The following is a 25,592-nucleotide window of genomic DNA, read 5'->3' as shown; positions in this document are numbered from 1 at the left end:
AACACTTTTGCATGCAAATAACTTTTCTCAGTCCCCTAAGGCCAGATCCAAAGCCCACTGCAGTCAATGGGAGCCTTTCCACTGACTTCAGTGGGCTTTGAAGCAGGCTTCTAGTGCATAGGGAACAGGGGCGGCTCTAGATATTTTGCCGCCCCAAGCACAGCAGGCAGGCTGCCTTCAGCGGCTTGCCTGTGGGAGGTTCCTGGTCCCGCGGATTCAGCAGCACGCCTGCGGGAGGTTCGCCGAAGCCGCAGGACCAGCGAACCCTCCTCAGGCATGCCGCCTAAGGCAGCCTGCCTGCCGCCCTCGTGGCGACTGGCAGAGCGCCCCCCGTGGCTTGCCGCCCCAAACACACACTTGGCGTGCTGGTGCCTGGAGCCGCCCCAATAGGGAAATACTGGTTCTACCTCTTCACACAAGGATATTATTTGTAAGAGACAACATGTCTTATTTAAACCTACTAAAAGTATTTCTATGGGAACAGGGCAAAGTAAAAGCACCTGCACTTGCAGGATAAAGGACTTTTGTGGAATTGTGAGGTTTTATGTTTAGTTCTTTGTCAGAACTAAAGCACAGAGTCCTTTCTTTACACCTTGCTCCAATTGTGGAAGGATTTTGTTTCAGCCTAAATAAGGATAATAATAATAATGATTAATTATTAATTAATACAACCCACTGACCGATCCTCAGAGGCAACGCAGCAAGGCAGAGTTTCAATTCCCTTCCAAGTGACTGTCTGGTAAAACCACCTACAAAGACAAAAAAAGAAAAGGGATCAGGACACCCCTTCCCCCCCCAATACAAGTGGCTCATAGAAAGGCTGCCTCTATTTATAGGTACCTTGTTGGAACTGGGAGCTATCCATTATGCTAGTCAGGGCTGCCCGGGGCGGGGGGAGGGGGCCAAGAAGGGCAATTTGCCCCAGGCCACGGCGTCCTTCACTTGCTCCGAGGGCCCCAGGAAACTCGTGGGGCCCGGGCCCCCGGAGTTTCTTCCATCCTGGTCTTCGGCAGCAATTCGGTGGCGGGTGGTCCTTCTGCCCTGGGACCCACTGCCCCTACCGCTGAAGACCCCAGGCCCCCTGAATCCTCTGGGCAGCCCTGATGCTAGTCTGTGTTTGTGATGCTAAAGTACAAATGGAAACAGATGGAAATGAACAGAGCATAGATAAAGTTATGGCAGTGGAGTATTGAGGTATGTAACATTTATTAAGAAAGCACTAGTTGGTCACTTTTCACAAGCTGTTGGTATTTGATTGTTCAGAAGCTGACTACCTTCCATTGTTGAATAACAGGATTATTGCATGTTTCAAGACAGATTACACTTTTGTGTGTGTGTATTCTGTCTGCAGATGTTGCTATGAAGAAAGAAGTTAGAAATGACTGATGTGGAACCTGTGGTCACAGATTTTGCAGCATCGGGAAGGGCAGGCCGTCGAAATGCCTTACCAGATATTCTGGGTTCTCCTGCTGGGGTTGGGGCAGGGACTTCAGACCTGCCACACAAACTAGCTGAACTTTCTGTGTCAAAAGGTAATGCCTACAAATTGGTGAGAACTAAGGGTTTCATGCAGTTATCCTCTGTTTTCTCCCAAGACTTTTACCACTTCTTTCACTTATGATGTCAAGTGCAACGGTAGTATTTCTTCTCCAGCTAAAACTAAATTTGCATCTGTTTTCCAAAGCAGCCATTAGTTGTGCCTATTAATTGTGAAGGGTTAATTTTATACCAGACTTCAGCTAAACTTGCCATATCCACCTTTATGCCTGTTGTTCACTAACTGGGGAGCTGGAATTATAAGATGAATTCCAAATCCATGCAGCAGCAACAACAAAATATGACCATCCACACCACAACACTGTTGTGCCACCGATCATCTTGTTAGTCAGTTACTTGCCTTATGCGCCAGATTCTCTTCTGCACTGGGGTCTCAGCACAGAAGGGCAAGAGGTGTCAAGAAGCCACTTACAGCACCCCAATTCCAAAACCACTGCAGCTTTGGCCCCAACTCAAGCATAAATCAGAGCTATCTAGGGATGTACCTATTACCCCAGGGGACCATATGCCAGCTGTGAATTTGTGGAGACAAGCTGTGTTCTGCCTTGTCCTCCTCTGCCAGAGTGGAGAAGGGCTGGTGAGGAGACAGCTACACCAGCTTTACCCCAGCTGAGAATTTGCTCAATCGAAGGGGATTCTCAGCTAGTTTCTGGCCCTTTGGTGCTCTCAAAGAGGCAAGCTGTTCCTATTATTTATCTTCCATGGTCGTCTTATCTGCAGTTTCATATATCTATGAGGATCTATAACTGATATTTCCAACCCACTGTGGATCATGGGGGACTTGTGAGAGGGTAATGAACAGGCAGACCGTTTCTCAGCAGATCCCATAGGAAGATAGAGCACTTGAGTAGAGGAGTAAAAAGGTATCAACTTGCCACCTGCTGGCTTGAAATGAGAAGAGTGGAAAAAGAATCAGAAATTTAGGGTGTATGTGTTTGGAGAGCAGAAGCACAAAGTTAAAGGGCAGAGCATTATAAAGTAGAGGGGGAAAGAGATGGGCACAGAAAGAATAATCATAGAAATGTAGGGCTGGAAGAGACCTTGAGAAGTAATCGAGTCTAGCACCCAGTGCTGAAGCAGGACCAAATAAACCTAGACCATCCCTGACAGGTATTTGTCCAACTTCTTTTTCTAATGTCTATCCTAAATCTCCCTTGCTGAAGATTAAGCCCATAATTTTATGTCCTAGTTTGAGTGGACATGGAAAACAAATGATCACTGTCCTCTTTAGAATATAAGAACATAAGAATGGCCATACTGGGTCAGACCAAAGTTTCATCTAGCCCAGTATCCTGTCTTCCGACAGTGGCCAATGCCAGGTGCCCAAGAGGGAATTAACAGAACAGGTAATCATCAAATGATCCATCGCCCATTCCCAGCTTCTGGCAAACAGAGGTTAGGGACACCATCACTGCCCATCCTGGCTAATAGCCATTAATAGACTTATCCTCCATGAGTTTATTTAGTTCTTTTTTGAACTTTGTTAGTCTTGGCCTTCACAACATCCTCTGACAAGGAGTTCTTTATAACAACTCTTAACATATTTGAGGTCTGTTATTAGGTCCTCCCTTTAATCTTATTTTCTCATGACTAAACATGCACAATATTTTTAACCTCTTCTCATAGGTCAGAGTTTCTGAACCTTTAATCATTTCTGTTTCTCTATTCTGGACTCTCTCCAATTTGTTCACATCCTCCCTAAAGTGCGGTGCCCAGAACTGGACATAATATTCCAGCTGAGGCCTCACCAGTGCCAAGTAGGATGGGATAATTACCTCCCATGTCTTATATTTGACACACCTGTTAATACACCCCAGAATGATATTAGCCTTTTTTGCAGCTGCATCACATTGTTGACACATATTCAATTTGTGATCCACTAGAACCGCCAGATTCTTTTCAGCAGTACTACCACCTAGCCAATTATTCCCTATGTTGTAGTCGTGCATTTGATTTTTCCTTCCTAGATGTAGTACTTTGCAGTCATCTTTATTGAATTTCATCTTGTTTGTTTCAGACCAATTCTCCAATTTGTCAAGGTCATTTGAATTCTAATCCTGTCTTCCAAAGTGCTTGCAATCCTTCTCAGTTTGGTGTCATCTGCAAATTTTATAAGTATATTTTCTTGTATATTATCCAAGGCGTTTATAAAAATATTGAATAGAACTGGACCCAAGGCTGACCCATGGGGCCCCACTAGTTATGCCCTCCCAGTTTGATGACAAACTATTGGTAACTACTCTTAGAGTATGGTCATTCAACCAGTTGTGCACCTACCTTGTAGTAATTTCATCTGTACCCCATTTCCCTAATTTGCTTATAAAACTATCATGTGGGAATGTGTCAAAATCCTTTCTAAAATCAAGATATATCATGACTACTTCTCCCCTATCCACTAGGCCAGTAGCTCAGTCCAAGAAGGCAATTAGGTTGTTTTGGCATGATTTATTCTTGACAAATGTGTGCCAGCTTCCTTATAACCCTATTATCCTCTAGATCCTGACAAACTGATTATGTAATAATTTGTTCCAATATCTTTCCAGGTACTGTAGTTAGGCTCACCAGTCTGTACTTGCCTGGGTCCCCTTTGTTCCCCTTTCGAAAGATAGATGCTATGTTTGCTCTTCTTCAGTCCTCTGGGAACTCACCCGTCTTCCATGAGTTTTCAAAGATAATTGATGATGGTTCCAAGATTGCTTTAGCTAGAAGGGAAAGATAGTAGGGCAGGTCCAAAGTTATTGCCTTAGGTTTAGGGGAGGGCAGTGGAGGCCCGAGTGCTGGCAGCCCTGAGAATCTGACAGCAGTGAAGGCAGGTAATGGAGACTGAATCAGGCCCTAAGATCAATGGACAAACTCTCCTTCAGTGAGAGCTGGATCAGACCTCTAGAGAAACTGAGATCTTAATATCTCCCTGAAAGCATTTGCATTATGAAAGAGGCTGGCCTTAGTTCTTATAGCACTATGGATATGTTTACATTGCAATTAGACATCCGGGGCTGGCCTGTGCCAGCTGATTTGGGGTTGTGGGACTTGGGCTGTTCAGTTGCAGTGTAGATGTTCAGGCTCAAACTGCAGCCAAAGTTCTGGGACCCTCCCACCGCACAGGATCCTAGAGCCCAGACCCCAGCACAAGGCCCAGCATCTACACTGCAATTAAAAAGTCCTTCAGCCTGAGCCTGAGTCAGCTAAAGGGCCAGCCATGAGCCAAAAATCATGGGGGCCTGGGCCAGCCATGAGTTTTTAATTGCAATGTAGACATACCCTAAGAGTGCACTTCACCAAATTCTTGATACATATTATAATGAGAATTATTTATGTTGGTCAACGAATAAGATTTCATTTGACAAGAACTGTAATAAATCTTTCTACTCTAAGCTCAGCATGGTTCCCTTTATGCTCAGACTGGGGAAAAGAGCACTGCAATAGTGTAATGAGGGTAAATGCAGGTAAATGGAGATTACGAACTTCGCATTTGGGGAATATAGAGTTTAGTTTAGGTTCATTTACTCACTTCTCTTTTTTTTTTTTTACACTACACCACTGGGAAGCTGCCATTTCCATTACTGAATGGGATATAGCTGAGAACAATGTGGATTTGGGCTATTATTCACTGCTGGAGCTGTGGAGGTAGAAACACTGCATTAGCCAAGCCCAATGAAATATTCATTGGCTTAAAAAAAAATCTTATTAAGCTTTATATAGTTCAGCACACTCACCCATAAGAGAGAGACACATAACTAACTTGAATAAAATAGAGTTAACAAAACAACTGGAGATCAAGAAAGATTCCTCCCATTTGTTTCATTTTAGCCTCTGGAAAGCTTAGTTGTTTGGAAAAAAAAAAAGTGCTTCTTACAGCACAGAGCCTCTCCCCTTAGTCTTTTACCACATGAAAATGAACATGAAAGAATGACTATCTTGTTAAAAGAAATGCCAAGACATTACACAAAATGATGTAAGTATTTAGGCCTCCAGACCGAATAATCATCCACTCCTGGTGCCCATCCAATCTATTATTAAGAACAAATAAAACAGAGATACAGTAGCTCCAGCAAAATGTGCTGCTTCTTTCACATGAATACAGGGATGTAATCTGCAGAGATTGGAAGAACAATGAATTATCAGTTGCTCTTAACACTGTTGTAGACCAGTGCTGTTTCTGAAAAGGGCTGCTTTTGAATCCTCCATTTCTGATATCAGTAATTTGCAATGGTGAAAATGAGGTAATAGGAAGTTTGCACAGGATGGGGGTCAATTTGGCTCTAACTTTAGGGATGACTCAGGGGTGCTGTCTGAGCAGAGAGTTCTCAGAGGGTTTCCCGGACACTAGCTACAGAATGGTTCTGTATCATTCTGGTAAATGCTTCATAAACCCATTTCAAGAATTCTCAATGTATGCAACAGATTGTAGCCCATATACACTGTTGGAAAGTAAATTTAGGACAAGACAATGGCCAGAAAGTTTGGAGAGTCAAGTACCCAAAAGTTTGGATCCTCATCTACAACTGAGCTGGAGATTTCACAATGAAAGGATTTTCTTACAAGATTTCTGGCAATTCCTCCCTCCACTTGAGCCAGAAATACTTCAAGAACAGCCTCTTTTCCAGCTGAGAGGAGACGTGCAGAGGGGAATGATTTTATTTTTTAAAGCAAGCCATACTTTTCCATATCTGAAAGGAAATTCAGTTTGGGTTTAAATGTGGGTGGTGATCTTGGAGACTTTATCCAAATAGGTTTGTCCTTCCTTAATGCTTGTTGGCCATAAGTTTTACATTGTCTCCAGGAGGCCATAAACCACTATCATACTGGTGAAAAGCCAAGATGCACTTCCACACGGAGCAAAGGATGGGAGCTGCATACACTGGTCTATAGTGTAGCCCTGTGTGCTATAAAGATCACATCAAGTTAATGCTTAGATTCCTCCCCTTTGTGGGAGTTACTTATTCTGAGCCTACCTAGAAATTGGCTTCCTGTGGAGGAACCAGCTAGTGGTAAGCTCAATAAAGTTCTTACTTACTGGCAGATGACCTCAATATGGCTTCTTTCTCAGCCAATCAGCGCTAGCTGTGCAAGGACTAAGAGCCGGGGATTAATTAGCTGGCACCACAATCACTCTAGAACAGTGGTTCTCAAACTTTTGTACTGGTGACCTCTTTCACAAAGCACCCTTTCACATAACAAGCCCCCCCTTATAAATTAAAGCCATGTTTATATATTTAACACTATTATAAAAGCTGGATGCAAGGCGGGGTTGAGGTGGAGGCTGACAGCTCACGGCCCCCCCCATGTAATAACCTTATGACCCCCTGAGGTGTTCTGACCTGCAGTTTGAGAACCCCTGCTCTAGAATTAGAGCTAGCTCATTGCAGCTGTATGCAAGCATGAGCAGCTCAGTCAGGGTGCTAAACAACTCATGAAGGGGATGATGCTTAGTTGCATATTTTCACTCTGGCGGATAAAAGGTACACAGTTCTTCTTGCTAATGGTAGTTTTATGGCAAGTTCTCAGGGCTGCTTGCTGAAAATTTACCCCTTAAGTTCTGACAGTCAAACCTCAAAGGACTAGGAGAGCTCCACGGCCAAGAAATGTATGTTTAAATCAGAGCTACCTGATCTGAACAGATCCCTAAAAGACATAGTCTGGCCTAGATTTGGGTGTGCAAATCCCATTGACATCAGTGGTTCTGCCACATGTGGCTTGAGGGCAGTATAGTTTTAGAAACGGTTGCTGAGCAGTAAAGAAAACAAAACAGAGGGCAGTTTACATTTACTTGTATATTTAATCAGTTGTAAAGAATTAACAGTATAATACATCAGAAATTATATAGTGGAATTCTATTTTAATTATCTTTTCAGGCTACCGTGGTTTTGTTGTATTCAAACAATCACTCTAACCCAGTCCATAAAAGAACTTTCTAAATCAGAAAGGCAAAGGCAAAGGCAAATTGAAGTCTATGAAGTATTTCAGTGCTAAGAAAAGTCAGTTATACCATAACGGGCACCCCCGTACATTGTAACATTCTCCATGTGCAACCAAGCAACACACAGAGATATGAAATTCTTTCTTATCTTTGGAAATGACAAGAGAAAAATCAAAGAAATTATCTCCAATTTGAATCTTACAACCAAATACCCATTGATCAGTATAAGCACAGGGCAAGCAACTCAGCATCAACAGGGAATTGCTGTTGGAAAATGAGATGCAAGTCCTATCTGTCTAAGTTATCTATTCTAGCTGTTGAGTGGTTTTGCTAATACATCTGTCACTGTGGTAGTTAAGAGCCAGTTGATACTAGCAGTGATCAATAAATATTTATCTTTGATTTAATAGCCAATTTCTTGCATGAGAATGCATGTGCTGGGTGTTTTATCATGTATTTATGTCTCTTTAGATGAAGAAGCAGAAGGTGGAGAAATATCATCCGAAGCCATGCTGGAAAACCCAGAGATAGAAGGAAAATCTAATCCTAATCTCTAGAGATTGCTGGATTTACAATGTCCGTCGACAGATTTTACAAATGTTCTGCTTTTCAGAGGTTCCAAGCCCTAGCAGAAACTGTAGTGATCTGGGCAGGACTATTCAAGACAATTGTATCTGGATGACATTAACTTGCAGCTACTACTTAGGGTGTTCATGCTGTTTTCTACTGTAGTCTATCAAAAAACAAGTAATCTACAAATCACAGCCAGGAAAAAAGCTAAAGAATGTATGTTTGGGGTTTTTTTAATTGTTGTCAGTTGCACCATATTGATACTAATCCAACCAAACCCTTTTTGATCATTTCAATGATTATGGTTAACCGTTGTACACAACACAATAACCATGCTAAATATAACTCTGATTAATTTTCCAAATTATTTTTTTCAGTGAAACCAAGTCTTGTTTCCCATCCAAGATGAGATTATGTCAAGTGTATTGGGTTGCAGATAGGGAGGGGATTTTTCTGACCTTTAAAGATAGAAGAAACACATATATCCATGATGTACAAACTTTTATAACTTTCTGAGATTTTTGTTCTCTTTGGGAAGAGAAATGGGGTGAAAAATCCTGAAACAAAACACGTTTTTCTCCTTTTCTTTTCCAAAATGTTCTATATACATCTTAAAAAACAAAAAAAAACTTTTTGAATATCTCTTCAGTTTATTCAGCCCTATCTCCAGGCAGATAATCTCTGGGTTCTTCTATTCCCAACAGTCATACTCCTTCTGTCTTTTCTGTGCGCAGCCTCAATACTATATTTGTTCAGATGTATTTAAAATAAAATAGCAACATTTGTAAGTGATTTAAATTTTTTACTCTCGCCCTGGATATTAAATAGATCCCATCTCTTTTGTGTTCTTGAATCTTTGATGTCTCTCCTGTATGGCAAGGAATGAATCAGAATAGTATGAATAGTACACAATGAATGAATAGTACACAATGTTTTTGTTTCATTTGTGTTTTTTTTGTTTGTCCGTTTATGACAGAGCTATTCCATTCATTCTGGGTTTACTAAAACATATTTAAACAAAGACTCTCTGCCTGCACTAAAAGATCATTCATGTTTTGTTACAAAGATTGTATCCCTGAAAATATTTTGTATGTATTCCTTTATTATTCAGGATATAGAGTCACATAAATGCATGCATTTGTGTTGGAATCAGAATCAATGGTCATTTGAAATTCTTACAAAGGTATAGAGTGCAGCTAATTCTGATAATCAGGCACTTTTATTTGCACAGCGTGTTTCTGTTGGAGTATGGCTTACAGGTGGAGGCATGATGCACACTCTAGCCTAGAGACAAGATGCAGGGCTGCATCACAATCAGTAGGCCAGTCTATAAGATGGCAAAGTGATCTTTTATCTGCCTAATTCAGAGGAGGGATTTGAATCCACATCTCCTACCTCCCAGGTGAATGCCTTGATCACCAAGCTACAGAATCATTCTCTATCTCTCTCTTTTTGGTTCAATGTATATTTAGGTATTTCTACAAAGTGGAACAACTTCAACAGGAGAAACTGAGAGCAGCTCACCTTAGAATAGCCTATAGCCTAGTGCAGAGGTGGCCAGCCTGTGGCTCTGGAGCCAAATGCGGCTCTTCAGAAGTTAATATGCTGCTCCTTGTATAGACACCAACTCCGGGGCTGGAGCTACAGGTGCCAACTTTCCAATGTGCTAGGGGGTGCTCACTGCTCAACCCCTGGCTCTGCCACAGGCCCTGCCCCCACTCCTTCCCGCCCCCTCCCTGAGCCTGCCGTGCCCTCGCTCCTTCCCCTCCCCGAGCCTCCTGCACACCACAAAACAGCTGATCAGCAGAGCTGCTGGTGGGTGGGAGGACCTGATGGGAGGTTGCTAACATATTACTGTGGCTCTTTAGCAATGTACACTGGTAAATTATGGCTCCTTCTCAGGCTTAGGTTGGCCACCCCTGGCCTAGTGGTTAGGGGAATTTCAAGTTCAAATCGCTAGTTCAGAACAGGGACTCAAACGTAGATTTCCCTACATCCCATGCAAATCCCCTAGCTATTGGGCTATAGTTTATAAAGTGGGGACACATGCTGTTTGCTAGACCCGAAAATCTCTTCCCTTGCCAAAACGGGCATATGGAATTGGTGACTAGATTCTAGCCAACAAAAACTGAATTTTTAGCAAACAAATGATTTCCCTCAAAACTTTGCCCAGCGCTAGTAGTGACTGCTGTGCCTGTGCAGCCCCTTTGCAGACATCACTTGCCATTGAACTATGTCAGTGCAGATTCAGTTGCTATTTCCATATCCCAACTACTATATTCCCTTCACATCAGCTCATTCCTAGCTGGCACAGAGAACATTTCCCTGGTGCACAGAGTGTGCAGAGGCACCCCTGCACAAATACTGTGCCTTCACATCCCTTTCCTCCCAGTCCGTGTGGGCCTTTCAGCAAAGGAGGAGTTTCCCTCGAACTGAGCAGGAGCTGAGCTCCGCCACTTCCCACCGATCCCTGTCCAAGAGGAACTAAGTCCTACAGCTTTTCACAAGTTATAACAGCACCATTCCACTAAAACAAGATCAAAGCGCTGCCAAAGGTTGAAAGAGCAAAGGAAATAGCATCAGAAAAGCAAAACAGAAGGATCAAACAAGAGGAATTCAAAGTTGTATTGCACTTGCAATACTTGCTCTTATTTTGTTCTGTGTTCCAGTCCCCATTTTAGGCCTTTATGACAGCCTGCTCTAGCAAGGTATTTAATCATGTGCCTAACTTTGAAAACCTGAGTAGTCCCATGGAAATTAAGCAGTAAAGTACCATTACATGGGTCTTCTCACAGGTTTAAAGTGAAGCAGGTGCTTTAGCCTATATTAATTCTCCTTCTTTTTCTTCACAGTTGGAGCACTGGCTATTTTGAAAACTGCACCTTACAGTACATTGACCAGGGGTTCTCAAACTGGGGGTCGGGACCCCACAGGGGGTCGTGAAGTTATTACATGGGGGGTTGCGAGCTGTCAGCTTCCACCCCAATCCCTGCTTTGCATCCAGCATTATTAATGGTATTAAATATATAAAAAAGTGTTTTGAATTTATAAGGGGGGTCACACTCAGAGGCTTGCTGTGTGAAAGGGATCACCAGTACAAAAGTTTGAGAATCACTGACATTGACAGTGAAAGCCGGGTTACATACATGGATGCTAAACAAATGCTTTCATTAACCGAAGGTGTTTTGTGGGAGTTTTCTATTAGAATGCTAATGAAATGAATCAATGGGACGTAAGGTCCAATATGGCACACACATACGCATGTGCTTAACTTTATATGACAGTAGTCCCATAATTGCTCACATGTGTAAAGTTAAGCATGTGTTTAACTGTTTGTAGGATCATGGCTTTCGTGCTCAGAAACTCACAGGAGGCACTCAGCACCTTGCAGGGTTGGGCCCTAATTGCTCTGGGATGCGTAAAAAGATGCTGTGATGTTCCCAAGAGGGACACAAAAGCCTGGGTACCAACCTCAGGGCAGACTGTTAAAAAACTAGGGCCCAAACCCCAAATTGGTCATGAGTTCTAAACTGCGATTTCACCAAGCAATTGCACTAAGTGTAAACTCCTCAGAGGCCTTAAACGGAATCATAGACAGTCCCCTTGGGTACTCCAGTCTGTCTTGTCACCCACGTGAGCATATCTCTGTGATAGATGGGCCTTAAAACTAAAATTCACAGTAATATTCAAGTTATTCCTAGTCCCAAAGGACCAGTCACTTATCCCAGGACAACTGTGCTGTACCTTGCACATCAAGGACAAGGTTTGTAGCCAATTCTGTAATACATTTTATGAAAATTTATTAAATAGGAAAAGAAAACTAGAGAGTTATTTACAAGGGTAAAGCAAATGAATATAGACATATGAATGAGTTCTAGGTTTTAAATGGTAAAAGAGGTTTCTATAATCAGCAAGCTCTGTTTGTTCTTTAGGGTTAACCCCAGCTAAACAGCTGGGGCTTTCTTGGATAGGCCTAGGAAATGCCTTGCCCCCCACAGAATTCCAGCACCAGAGAGATCCTTAGTTCCTTTAGTTTGGCGTTTTTACTCACACACCTGGTATGGGCTCTCAACTGCACACTCTGGTGGTGGGAAGAGTCCACTTGCATGACTCACATTCATTGGGAGGAGATCAGAACAATAAGAGTCTTTAGTCCATTTGCTGACTGTTCCTCAAACCAGAAGTAGAGAGTTTCCAGTTGTAAGATCCAACAACAGCCTGTCTGCTATTGATGGGATTCCTCTTTCGGGAGGGGGTGTAACAATTTAGCAGCTCTTCACACGAATTAATGTCTCGCTCCTGTACAGTGATGCCTACAGTCACAGAGAGGTTCACACTACATCCACTCAAATATTTCATTCAATATGGAATACACATATTACAACTAAAGTTAATGCACGCAGTAACCACAAATATTCAACAGAGTCCAAAGACTAAAAACTTCCTGTCAGTCTAATACTTATTTTATCACTATTAAACCACAAGTGACCCAGGCAGATTTCAGCTATGTATCTGTCGGTCTTCAGCTGAGACATGGGGACCTTGGCATGAGCTGGAGCCTGGTCTGCCAGGGTACAGATGCCATTGAGAAAATGTAGTACAGAAATAAACAAGGGAAGGAGTAAATCTAAAATAGAAAACTGGTTACCTTCATCTAAGGAGAAGAAAAAAAGAAACTAACAAAACAGGATTTTTTAAACATGACTAAATTCAACAGGGTCAACATATTTAATCTATCTGGAAAGTATTTGGTGCCAGCTTTATATACAAGGAGCAACATTGCTAATGGTCAGCAATGACAGGTTTCAGAGTAGCAGCCGTGTTAGTCTGTATCCGTAAAAAGAACAGGAGTACTTGTGGCACCTTAGAGACTAACAAATTTCTCATTTATACAGTAACCACTTTAAGGCCCTGATTTAGCCAGGTTTCTAAGCAGATGCCTAACTTTAAGCATGAGACTAATCCCATTGAAGTCAATGGGACTACTCACGTACTTAAAATTAAGTACACGCTTAAACTCCTGGTAGTCTGATACCTGTTGCAAAGCACTGAACCCAATTTCCACTCCAGCCAGTTTGGTCCAAGTGCTGTATATTATTGTAAGCTTCCTTATTGCCAGTGTAAATGATGCATGGTATTCTGTGGATTTATGGAGGAAAGAGAGCAATTCTGCTACAAAGCAGGAAAAATGTATCTATTATGATGTGGCTTTTAGAGTTTAATGGAGCAATTATTCATTTTCAACTACTCACTATGAAAAAAGCATTAGTTCATTATGCTGTAGCTATATTTAATATGTTTTGGGTATTTTGAGTGCTTACAGAATCAGCCATGAACACTCACATATCTCATTGGAAAGCTAATGTTCCTTGGCTATGACCTATGGCTTTGCTGCCAGAAGACACATATGATATATAGCAAACATATTGGGCCGGATCTTCTCCTGGTATGAATAGATGTATTTCCACTTACTTCCTGCAAGGCAATAAATGGGCAAATATACTTTTGGGGAGATTTATTATAATTTTCTCAAATTAGAAAGAGCAACTTAATGAGTAGAATTCTTCAATTTCTAAAAAGCAACTTATCTGCACTTAATATATCTATTCCTCAGCTGGACTTATGCCATAAGTTTTGTATTGGTATAGTATTGTATCCACTATGCTTAGAAAAAAGGTGATTGATGGAATGGGCAAAGTACACAAGGTTTGTATGGCAGTCCATTTCAAATGAGACTCCAGAATAGCTCACTAAAGACCACATTCAGCTCCAAGGGAGTGAAGTCAAAGGAAGTCTTGCCCATTGACTACAATAAAAGTTGGCTCGGGTGTAATTGCAGCTGCTGTTTAGGGATCATAACACAGATATAGTAGTAGCAGTGGCTTAAACCTTATATGTGTTCTGAACAGATCAAAATGGGTCCTAACAGTGCACAATACAAAGAAGGGTGATTTGGCTAACAAGTTCGGAACCTTGCTTAAGTCTGTGTTTACTGTGCTCCTCAATAAATCTTGAAATGTACCTCAAGAGAAATCAATATCATCCTATTATCTTCCCTGAATGGATGCTATTGAAATAAACGGCAGATGAGGTACTGTATACCCTGTACCATCTGTGTTACTACTTTATGTCAGTAGCATTTACACTGACAGGTCATTTAAAAAATGTTTGAATGCTCTTGTGTAAACATCACACAGCTGGAATTAGTATTACTACAGCAATTTTCACATTGTCAACATATTCATGGTTATGTTCTAATGTCAGAGTTACATAACAAGGTATTATATATCCTTTGTTATCATTCCCATATAGTGACAGTGTCTTGATATGTGCAATGTAATTGTACCTGTGTTTAGTCCTAGCGTAATAGAGAGACAAAGGTTTGGTCCAATAAAAGATATTACCTCACCTACCTTGTCTGTCTAAATGTCTGTGCACAGGCACACAGAGATGTGAACCCAGAATATAAGCTGATGCAGCGTAATATAAAGGTTTTATGTAGCATAGTAGTGTAGACTAGCCCTGAGAGTGTGCGTGTGTGTGTGAATAGTATGGTGCAGTGCATCGAGGAAACCTCTGAAAGACATGACCAGAAATGTGTAATTGAGACTTTAAAGGTCCTAAATACCCAGCCATTGTTGTGTCTTCCACCAGTTAAGTACAAAAATAGACAATATTGCCAAGATATTGAAGCACAACTTAAATGCTGTGGTGAGCATATGTGTGAATTAATGAACAGATCTCTACCAACAGGTAAACTACAGTGTAATCAAAAAATGAATCCAGCAGAAAACAGGCCGGTGACATTAAAGGAAGTGATGCTTGTGGTCAAACAGTTACAAAATACTTTGTCTTGTTATTTCATCAGAATTGCTAAGAGTGGCAGCCTGGATTTAGTTCTCTATCTTCATAGAGTTGGCTTAAAAGTTTGAGAAACTGGTCACATTCCAGAAGACTGGAAATCTTTTTTCAAAATAGGAGCGTGAACAGCTTGCTCAATTCTAGGGCAGGGGTCAGCAATCTATGGCACATGTGACAAAGACAGCAAACAAGTCGATTTTTAATAGCATGCTGCTGCCTGCCATAGTCCCGGCAGGCAGCAGCATGCCATTAAAAATCCTGCCGGGCCCGGCCTGGTTGGATAAGGGGTGGGGGAAGTCTGGTGACAGGGAGCAGGGTGGGTTGGATGGGGGTGGGATCCTGGGGGAGTGGTTAGGGGTAGGGGTCTCTGGAGGCAGCAGTCCGGGAGAAGGGGGGGGTTGGATGGGGCATGGGAGTCCTGGAATCTGTCAGGGGGTAGGGGGTGGATATGGGTCAGGGCAGTCAGGGGACAGGGAATTAGGAGGGTCCGGGGGGGGCAGTTAGGGTGGGAGGTCTCTCTAGGGGATGGTCAGGGGACAAGGAGCTGCAGGGGTTGGATGAGGTGGGAGTTCTAGGGGGTCTGTCAGGAAGCAGGGGTCTGTAGAGGGGTTGGGGCAGGCAGGGAGCAGGGGGGCGTTGTATGGGTTGGGAGTTCTGGGCTTCCTATCAGGGGGTGGGGAGCGGTTGGATAGGCGTGGGAGTCCCGGGGGCCTGTCTGGGGGTGGGGGTGTGGATAAGGTTGGGGACAGTTAGGGGTAGAGTCCTAGGGGGGCAGTCAGAGGACAAGAAGTAGGGAGGCTTAGGTAGGGTGTGAGGTCCTGGGGGGCAGTTAGGAGCAGGGGTCCCAGGAGGGGGTAGTCAGGGGACAAGGAGCAGGGGGTTGGTGGTTCTGGGGGGGCAGTCAGGTGGCGGGAAGTAGGAGGGAGTGGATGGGGGCAGGGCTAGGGCATAGCAGGGGCGGGGCTAGGGCAGGGCTCTTGGGGTGCACACCCTAACGAAATGTGCTGCGCATGCCTATGGGCAGAAGCTTGGTCCTGCTGGCTTTCCTGCCTCTTCCTATAATGTGATGGTTTCCTGCCCCTCCTCTGCCTCTCCATCCCTTCCTCCCTGCCGGCCAATCAGCTGATGGCCCTTGCGAGGAGGAGGTCAGGAAGGAGCAGAGTCAGCATGCTCGCTGATCCCGGCGGAGGAAGACAAGAAGCAGGGGCAGGGCCTAGGGGAAAGGGGGGTGGAATAGGGGCATATCCCCCCCAGCCCCTGCCCTGATCCCCCCCACACACACCCAGCCCTCTGCCCTGAGCCCCCCTCACACACACCAGCGCTCTTCCCTGAGCCCCACAGCCCCGCACACACCCCAGGTCCATGCCCTGAGCCCTGTACCCCTCTCATAGACACCCAGCCCTCTGCTTGACTCTTTCACACACCCCATGACCCCACCCCTGACTCTGGCACCCCCACACATACCCAGCATCCCCACACCCCATGCACCCCCCACATACTGACTCTTGCACCTCCCACATTCCCCCCGAGCATCAAACGGGAGCTCTTGCACACACACACCCTGCACATTCCCACCTGCACCCCTCGCACCAAATGGGATCTGCCCAGGTAAGTGCCCCACACCCAAACCTCCTGCCCCAACCCTGAGCCCCTCCCTCATTCTAGCTCCTGGCTTGACCCTTCACCCCAATCCCCAGCCTGCTCCTTCACCCCCAGCCCTGTGCTCAGTACACTCCACCCTCAGCTCAGTGCAGAGAGAGGAAGAGAATGGGCCCAAATCAGGGAGAAGGTAGGTACCCACTGTATGTGGGCAGGGCCGGGACCCCAGACCGACAGCGGGCTGCGTGGGTCCGGCACCCAGGATGCCGACAGGCAGGAGCCGCCGGATGGGAGCGGCAGTGGGCTGAGCCGCTCAGCCCACTGCCAGCCCAGGTGAACAGAACCCCAGACCAGCAGCAGGCAGAGCGGGCTGGCAGCGTAAGATCAAAATTTTAATTTAATTTTAAGTGAAGCTTCTTAAACATTTTGAAAACCTTGTTTATTTTACAATACAACAATAGTTTAGTTATATAATATATAGACTTATAGAGAGACTTTCTAAAAAACATTAAAATGTATTACTGGCACGCGAAACCTTAAATTAAAGCAAATAAATGAAGACTCGGCACATCGCTTCCGAAAGGTAGTTGACCCCTGGACTATCTGATGACAAAATTGACTGAAGTGTATGAGTAGGAAGTGTAAAATTTAAATATTCATCCTTAGAGGATCTCAAGTATATGGATTATTGCCTTTCTTGGAAGCTGCTGACCAACTACAGCTACTGCTGGAAGAACTGTGAAAGACTGCAGATTCCCTGGGACTTAAGATCAATGATGATAAAATCAAAGCTGTGCATGTCTTCTATAAAACAGAAACAAATGGCATGCTGACGCTGCACGTGGAAAGCAGTGGCACTGAGGGGTGAATAGTTTTATCTATCTGAGTAGTCAGTTGATAGAAGGAGGTTCTAAATATGAAGAAGTCACGTCAGATTGGTTTTGTGTCAATGGCATTTCAGGATCTTGAAAGGCCTTTGTTTGGACAGTTATATGTCTGTGTGACAACTAAGATACAAGTTTTCAGTGTGGTCACGATGACAAGCCTGTTATATGGAGCTGAAACATGGCCATTAAAAACAGTTTAAGTGAGGAAACTAAACATTTTTCAGTGTCAAAAGTTATGGTGTATTCTGAACATCTATTGGTTTGAAGTTTGTCACAAAGAGATATTTAGATGATCTTGGCAAATTCCAGTCTTGCATCTGTTGAGAACAAGACAACTGCAATGGTAGGATTCATGGCCAACATGCAGGAGAAGGTCCTCTTTTACAGAAGCTTTAAAGAACTGAGGTGGCAGGTAGTAGCACACAAGGCCAACCATGAATGAGATTGGAAGATGCAATTTTGAGAAACCTAAATCCTCCCATACTGATTCTTTCTGAAGAAAGAACACTTTCAAGGGACCATTCAAGATGGTAGTAGATTCTAAGTGCTATCACAGCTACATTGTAGCCTTGTGAATCTAATGCTGGTGCTGCTGTTGCTGGTCTCTGTGTACAGCCATGAATATCCATATATGTATCCTCATGGATCTGCTTTTGCAATGCCATAATGAACAACTACCATAAACCAGAGCAAACAAGCAAACAAGCAAACAAAAACACAATAGAGCCCTTCTCCATATTAATATCTTTCTTCCACAGTTCATTACTGTCCGATTGACAGATGTGGTTATGCTCTTTCTGAAATGAAAGTATCACATTTGCATTGTAATCAGGAATGTTCTAACAATGAAGATGTATTTGATTTGCAGAACCAGTGCCCAACGCACCAGGAGAATACATGACAGCAAACACTAGGTGGCATTCCAAGCACATTTCAAGCAGAAGGATGGCTACACTGCAATCATCTGCGATACAAATGTTTTTCAAATCCAGACGAGGGAATCTTATTCCTGTCTCTGAGATGTCTTATCAAGTGACTATCTGTTTGAACGTATGCAGTGTTGTAAACATTTTGGTACCAGGATATTAAAGAGACAAGGTGGGTGAGGTAATGTTTATTACACAAAGCTCTTCTTCAGACATGAAGAGCTCTGTGTAGACTTGAAAGCTTGTTTCTCTCATGAACAGAAATTGGTCCAATAAAAGATATTACCTCACACACATTGTCTCTCTAATTTGTTTGAAACTCCTTTTGTATGAGTTTAAAACCAAGAAAGAAAGAACTCATAGTGTAGCAGAGTAGAAATGAGAGAGAGCAGCTAGATTCTCTTCTTTTATTTTGGTTAGGAATTTAAGGTAAAAAATGCAATACAGCTGTCTGCAGAGGGCACTATAACACATCTTACATGTGCCAGTAGTACATATGAAGGAGACCTCAATTATTGACTTCACAGATGAAATAATATTAATTATTTTACCTAAAACAGGATTTAAAATCTCTCAATTTCACAGTTAAGGAATTTAATTTAATCTCTAAATTTACTACAATTTCTGGTCCAAGACAATTTAATTTTCTATTATTTTTTCATAAAATAATGATTACGTTTGCAACAAAAAACAATGACTGATCAGTCAGATTTGAAATGTGACCTTAACAGAGAATTTCACCCTCTTCCTTTTTTCTCTGTAACTAACCAACAGTAATACAACCTCAAGTCATCACCCAGACATGATCATCATGTCTCAAACACAGCCCACGATAGAGATTTTAAAATTGAATGGAAGAAAGTTACTAACTTTTTTTCATCACAAGTACAGCTGGTTGGAGGAATTTCGATAGCACATAATTACATCAGAATATGTGATTCTATTGAAATCAAAATGCTCTGCAAAATGGTGTCAATTTTACTGGAATTTTGTTTATTATAAAAACCACTGGAAAAAGTTTTGGTAATGTTGAAATATTCCAATTCTTTGTTTCAAAATTACGTTATTTCCAAATTTTTAAAATGTTGTTTTTTATTATATATCATAATACAAAATTTTAAAAAGTCAAAAGTGAAACTAAATGTTTTGATTTTTGTCAAAACAAAATGTTTCTTTCAATGCAAAATGAAAATACTATGGAATTTTCCTTCATGGAGGATTCCAAATTTTCAGTTTTTGCTCTGATCTAGAATGAAGACAGATTTTGAAATCTCAAAATATTTTGTGAAACAGAACTTCCATCCTCTATGTACCTCTAATCACAACACTTTCCTTTTACACAGATATCACCATATTCACCATCCTCTAGCAGTGCTTCTCATCCAGTCTTCCCTTCTTCCCATATCCCTCTCCCCACCTCCAGCAAACCTGGGGAGGTTCACCAGTGATACCCAATTCACTGATGAGTCAGAGTTGGATTCCTTTCCGATGAACTGTGGAAAGATCAGTGTTACAGGGTGCCTGGCCCCTTCAGAGATAATAGGTCCAGCTCACTTGTGACTGATTAGTTGCTTCCCAATGGGACCTGATAAAGGCCACTGGCTTCTATAAAGAGCCAGGTGGTAGACAGAGGAACAGGAAGCAGTAGCAGGGCACTAGTGAGAGTTCCCTGGGAGATCTGCATGAACAGCACCAGTGAACAGTAGCTGGGAGCAGCTGAAGAAAAGAGCTGGCAGAAAGACAAGTGAAAAGTATTGATGGGACAGTACTGGCCAGAGCTGAGGAACCCTGCCAAGCAGAAGGTTTGTGCAGAGGCCACTAGGTTCAGGGGAAGAAGTGGCTCAGCCAAGGGCTAGCTGACCCTAAAATTAAGATGGTAATTCTGGACAAGCTCAGAGGACTTATAGACAAAGGGGTCTGGGGAGTGGAATCCTACAGGGAGCCCTCTTGTAATAGCCCTGAGGGGAGGGTTGTAGTTGGGACAGCAATTAGAAGAATGGCCAGTGGTGTGGAGAGCCTGGAACAGGGGGGCAGGAATTACAGAATGGGCTTGCTCACACTAAGGTAGACGGTTTGGAGAATGGGCCTGGAGAATGGGCCCTGGAATAATGGCAGAAGAACTAGGGAACAAACCAGCTGTAGACTCTTGGGTAGGTGACTGGGAGATGATGTCCAAGGAGTGAGGATGAAGAACTGCTGCCTTTTTACTTGTTTTACTTTGGGTTAGGTGTTTATTTTACTTGGAGGCATCTTCTAAGGTTTGGAATTGTACTAATAAATTATGTCGAGCAACAAGTCTCGACTAGGACTTGAAGAAGGACATTCTCTTCCTGGGCAGGGGAAGTGAACAGCCATCTGCTCTGTAGTGGAGAAGATGGGCAACTTGGTCTTCTCTAGGGGCAGCAAGGAGACGCTGAGGCAGGATGCACCTCTGTGCTCAAGGGCACCCAGGTGAGGGGGTTGAGTCCTGTAACCATCATCGGATGGGAAAGTGTCTTCATAGCAGAGCTTCATGCTCTGATTGTTGGACAACTGTACCCTTGCTGCTCCCACCCATCTCACACACCCAGCTACTACCCACAAACACTAAGCCACCTTTTGATTACCCCCGGTACCTTCTCTCCACTCCATTTTTAACCACCCAACAATCTCCCAGACAACATATTTCCCTTCAGACTTTATGCTCCTTCCATCCAATATCCCATGTCCTTCTGCTCACTCACATTGTTGTCTGATTTTTCCATGCCCTCCCCATCCCCTGCTTCCCTCCATCATCCACACTCTCCCTGTTACCCTGACTGCTCTCTGCCCACCACCAACCTCTTACTATCTTCCTCACCTTTCCCATGTCCTCTTGGGAAACAGCTCCTATTGCCCCTACCTCTATATCCCATCCCTAACAGTATCTCCCTACTTTAAAGAAAACAAGGCAATTCCCTCACAAAAAAAATCTTTATTGAGTGATGACTATTCTTATAGATTTGTTATCAACAAAACCACTAGAAATCAAGGGAAGAACCACTTAAGACAATACTCACATTCTGCCTAACCCAAAATTTCCCCTATGTCCCCAATTATTTATATATTTTTATTCCACATTTAGTGACCACATGCCAAAAGTTTGCTTTCGGTACCACCCAGCATCACCTAGGAACTCTGTGGCAGAGGCAGGGAAAGAACACAGTTCTCCCATATAGCATTCAATGACTATAACCACAAGATCACCTCTGTTCTTCACAGACTGAATGAGGTAGGATTTTTACCCACAGAACTCATTCACTACACAACCCTGATACAGTCCTTAAGCACCCTCCCTTCTTGCACTCAATGAGGCAGGAGCCCTGTGGAAAAACCAGTATGTGATCATGTAATTAAAGGTTGTACATAATGCATATGCACAGGGGGACAGAATTAAGGTTGTACAGACAACCTTAATCCTAGCATTTCCTAATTGTTGAGTGCTTGCCTTTGCAACTTTATTATTCCTTTAATGTCAGGCCATTTTTGTGTAACTTCCAGAGCTTGTTTTTCTTTTACCAAATTCTATTATATGGAACTGTAACTGCCTACACCCACATCCTCAGCAAGGTTTGAACCTTAGATAGTCAGCACTGAAGATAGACTAGCTCTACTATGTGGGTTAAAGGACTACCTAAGACCATAAGAACATAAGAACAGCTGTATCAGGGCAGACCAAAGGTCTATCTAGCCCAGTATCCTATCTACCGACAGGGGCCAATGCCAGGTGCCCCAGAGGGAGTGAACCTAACAGGCAATGATCAAGTGATCTCTCTCCTGTCATCCATCTCCATCCTCTGACAACAGAGGCTAGGGACACCATTCCTTACCCATCCTAGCTAATAGCCATTTATGGACTTAGCCACCATGAATTTATCCAGTTCCCTTTTAAACATTGTTATAGTCCCAGCCTTCACAACCTCCTCAGATAAGGAGTTCCACAAGTTGACTGTGCGCTGTGTGAAGAAGAACTTTCTTTTATTTGTTTTAAACCTGCTATCTATTAATTGCATTTGGTGACCCCTAGTTCTTGTATTATGGGAATAAGTAAATAACTTTTCCTTATCCACTTTCTCCACATCACTCATGATTTTATATACCTCTATCATATCCCTCCTTAGTCTCCTCTTTTCCAAGCTGAAGAGGCCTAGCCTCTTTAATCTTTCCTCGTATGGGACCCTCTCCAAACCCCTAATCATTTTAGTTGCCCTTTTCTGAACCTTTTCTAGTGCTAGAATATCTTTTTTGAGGTGAGGAGACCACATCTGTACACAGTATTCCAGATGTGGGCGTATCATGGATTTATATAAGGGCAATAATATATTCTTAGTCTTATTCTCTATCCCCTTTTTAATGATTCTTAACATCCTGTTTGCTTTTTTGACCGCCTCTGCGCACTGCGTGGACATCTTCAGAGAACTATCCACGATGATGCCAAGATCTTTTTCCTGACTCATTGTAACTAAATTAGCCCCCATCATACTGTATGTATAGTTGGGGTTATTTTTTCCAATGTGCATTACTTTACATGTATCCACATTAAATTTCATTTGCCATTTTGTTGCCCAATCACTTAGTTTTGTGAGATCTTTTTGAAGTTCTTCACAATCTGCTTTGGTCTTAACTATCCTGAGTAGTTTAGTATCAGCTGCAAACTTTGCCATCTCACTGTTTACCCCTTTCTCCAGATCATTTATGAATAAATTGAATAGAATTGGTCCTAGGACTGACCCTTGGGGAACACCACTAGTTACCCCTCTCCATTCTGAGAATTTACCATTAATTCCTACCCTTTGTTCCCTGTCTTTTAACCAGATCTCAAACTATGAAAGGACCTTCCTTTTTATCCCATGACAGCTTAATTTACGTAAGAGCCTTTGGTGAGAGACCTTGTCAAAGGCTTTCTGGAAATCTAAGTACACTATGTCCACTGGATCCCCCTTGTCCACATGTTTGTTGATCCCTTCAAAGAACTCTAATAGATTAGTAAGACATGATTTCCCTTTACAGAAACCATGTTGACTATTGTTCAACAGTTTATGTTTTTCTATGTGTCTGACAATTTTATTCTTAACTATTGTTTCGACTAATTTGCCCTGTACCGACGTTAAACTTACCGGTCTGTAATTGATGGGATCACCTCTAGAGCCGTTTTTAAATATTGGTGTTACATTAGCTAACTTCCAGTCATTGGGTACCGAAGCTGATTTAAAGGACAGGTTACAAACCTTAATTAATCATTCCGCAACTTAACATTTGAGTTCGTTCAGAACTCTTGGGTGAATGTCATCTGGTCCCAGTGACTTGTTAATGTTGAGTTTATCAATTAATTCCAAAACCTCCTCTAGTGACACTTCAATCTGTGACAGTTCCTCAGATTTGTCACCTACAAAAGCTGGCTCAGGTTTGGGAATCTCCCTAACGTCCTCAGCCATGAAGACTGAAGCAAAGAATCCATTTAGTTTCTCTGCAATGACTTTATCGTCTTTAAGCTCTCCTTTTGTATCTCGATCATCAAGGGGCCCCACTGGTTGTGTAGCAGGCTTCCTGCTTCTGATGTACTTAATAAACATTTTGTTATTACCTTTGGAGTTTTTGGCTAGCCGTTCTTCAAACTCCTCTTTGGCTTTTCTTATTACACTCTTGCACTTAAGCTGGCAGTGTTTGTGCTCCTTTCTATTTGCCTCACTACAGTAGTTGGCAGCATTAATAGGCTGCTAACCTCTGTGGACCAGCCAGTAAAGAGGGTTACATAACACACTGAAACAGTATTACATGCATGAGCACCTGCATGTTACAGACAACCTTCTCAAGCATATTGATTTGCCAAATCCTTTTTGAGAGGAAGCATGGCTGAATCAAATAACAAAAACGTTGAAGGTGACTTGCAAAGGCTTTTTAAATCACGGAGCGTATACCTTTTTGGCATAATGAACATCTGCTTTATTCCATTATTAATTATTAGTTCTTTGTTGCACTCACTTGACCTTTCTTGTTTCACATGACTTTTGGACCACTGCAGTGAAATGAAAGTCTCCCATTGGCTTCAATGAGCTTTGGATCAGGCCAATAGTCAGGCTTGGGTGCAAGGAAGCCTATGAAAGGAATCAGAGTCTAGGAGTTAAAATTAGGCATGGGGGAGGTTTGCAGGAGTAGGCGCCTGTGCTGCAAAGCTTCAGAGCTCTGCCATAACAGATTGCCTGCTCTGGTAGAGCTTAGAAACTCTGCAGACCAAGCAAATATCAGCTGTAGACCTCTTAAGATGTTGTACTGATGAAGGGGTAATTGGCTTCAAGGTGTGAAGATGTTACTAGAATCCTAATTTTACAAATGCAACATTAATTAAACAGCTCACTTGGTGTCAGGAGAATTTGGCCTGTTTTTACCATAGCAAGCACATCACTAGGAAACCCATTTAAACATTTATATAGAGATTCCATGGTCAGAAGGTAGCATTATCATCTAGTCTGACCTCCGATATAACATAGGCCATAGAACTTCCCTGAATTAATTCCTGCTTTAAGTTCAATGGCTCTGGTTGAACTAGATTGATTCAAAATTCCCAATGGTTAAATTGTTCCAAGGGTTAATTACATACCTTGTTAAAAATGTGCACCTTATTTCTAATCTGAATTTGTGTAGCTTCATCTTCCACCCATTGGATCACGTTACTCCTTTTTCTAACAGATTGACAAATCCTCTGTTGTTAATTTTTTTCCCCCCATGTTGATGCTTATAGACTGTGATCAAGTTATCCCTTAATATTCTCTTTGATAAGCTAAATAGATTGAGCTCCTTGAGTCTCTCACTACAAGGCAGGTTTTCCAATCCTTTAATTATTCTTGTGGCTTTTCTCTGAACCCTCTCCAATTTTTCAACGTCTTTCTTGAAGTGTAGGTGCCAGAATTGACACAGTAACTCCAACAGTGGTTGCACCAGTACCAAATACAGAGGCAATACACCCTCCCTCCCTATTCTTACTTAAGATTCCGCTTATGTGTCTGAGGATCACATTAGTCTTTTGGTCATGGTATTGCACTGGGAGCTCATGTTCAGATGATTTTTCACTCTGACCCCCAAGTTTTGAGTCACTTCTTTCCACATCAGAGTACCCCTTCCGGTAAGGTAGGCTCGCTGGCCTACATCCATTGTTCTTAGACATAAGACTTTACATTTGGCCACACTGCAATGTATATAATTAGCTTGTGCCCAGCTTTCCAAGTGATCCAGGTCACTCTGTATCAGTGACCTGTT

At 42.7% G+C, this 25,592-nt stretch overlaps 2 protein-coding genes across 4 annotated transcripts in view; one reads left to right on the top strand and one right to left on the bottom strand.

Annotated features, from left to right (window-relative positions):
- PKIB (cAMP-dependent protein kinase inhibitor beta) overlaps positions 1-8,934 on the top strand; it is a 137,785-nt gene extending 128,851 nt beyond the window's left edge. For all 3 annotated transcript variants that reach the window (XM_050949974.1, XM_050949975.1, XM_050949976.1), the window contains 2 exons: positions 1,352-1,532; positions 7,949-8,934. In XM_050949974.1, coding sequence (XP_050805931.1) covers positions 1,379-1,532; positions 7,949-8,034 — 240 coding nt within the window. In that variant the 5' untranslated portion in view covers positions 1,352-1,378 and the 3' untranslated portion in view covers positions 8,035-8,934. The remainder of the gene's footprint in view (positions 1-1,351; positions 1,533-7,948) is intronic.
- Positions 1-25,592, bottom strand: part of CCDC185 (coiled-coil domain containing 185) — a 311,099-nt gene that overhangs the window by 196,299 nt on the left and 89,208 nt on the right. The window lies entirely within an intron of this gene.

Source organism: Gopherus flavomarginatus, chromosome 4 (genome assembly GCF_025201925.1).
Source record: "Gopherus flavomarginatus isolate rGopFla2 chromosome 4, rGopFla2.mat.asm, whole genome shotgun sequence".
In the NCBI taxonomy this organism is placed as follows: Eukaryota; Metazoa; Chordata; order Testudines; family Testudinidae; genus Gopherus; species Gopherus flavomarginatus.
The sequence above is the reverse complement of the archived record's forward strand: the minus strand, read 5'-3'. Positions and strand labels throughout refer to the sequence as shown.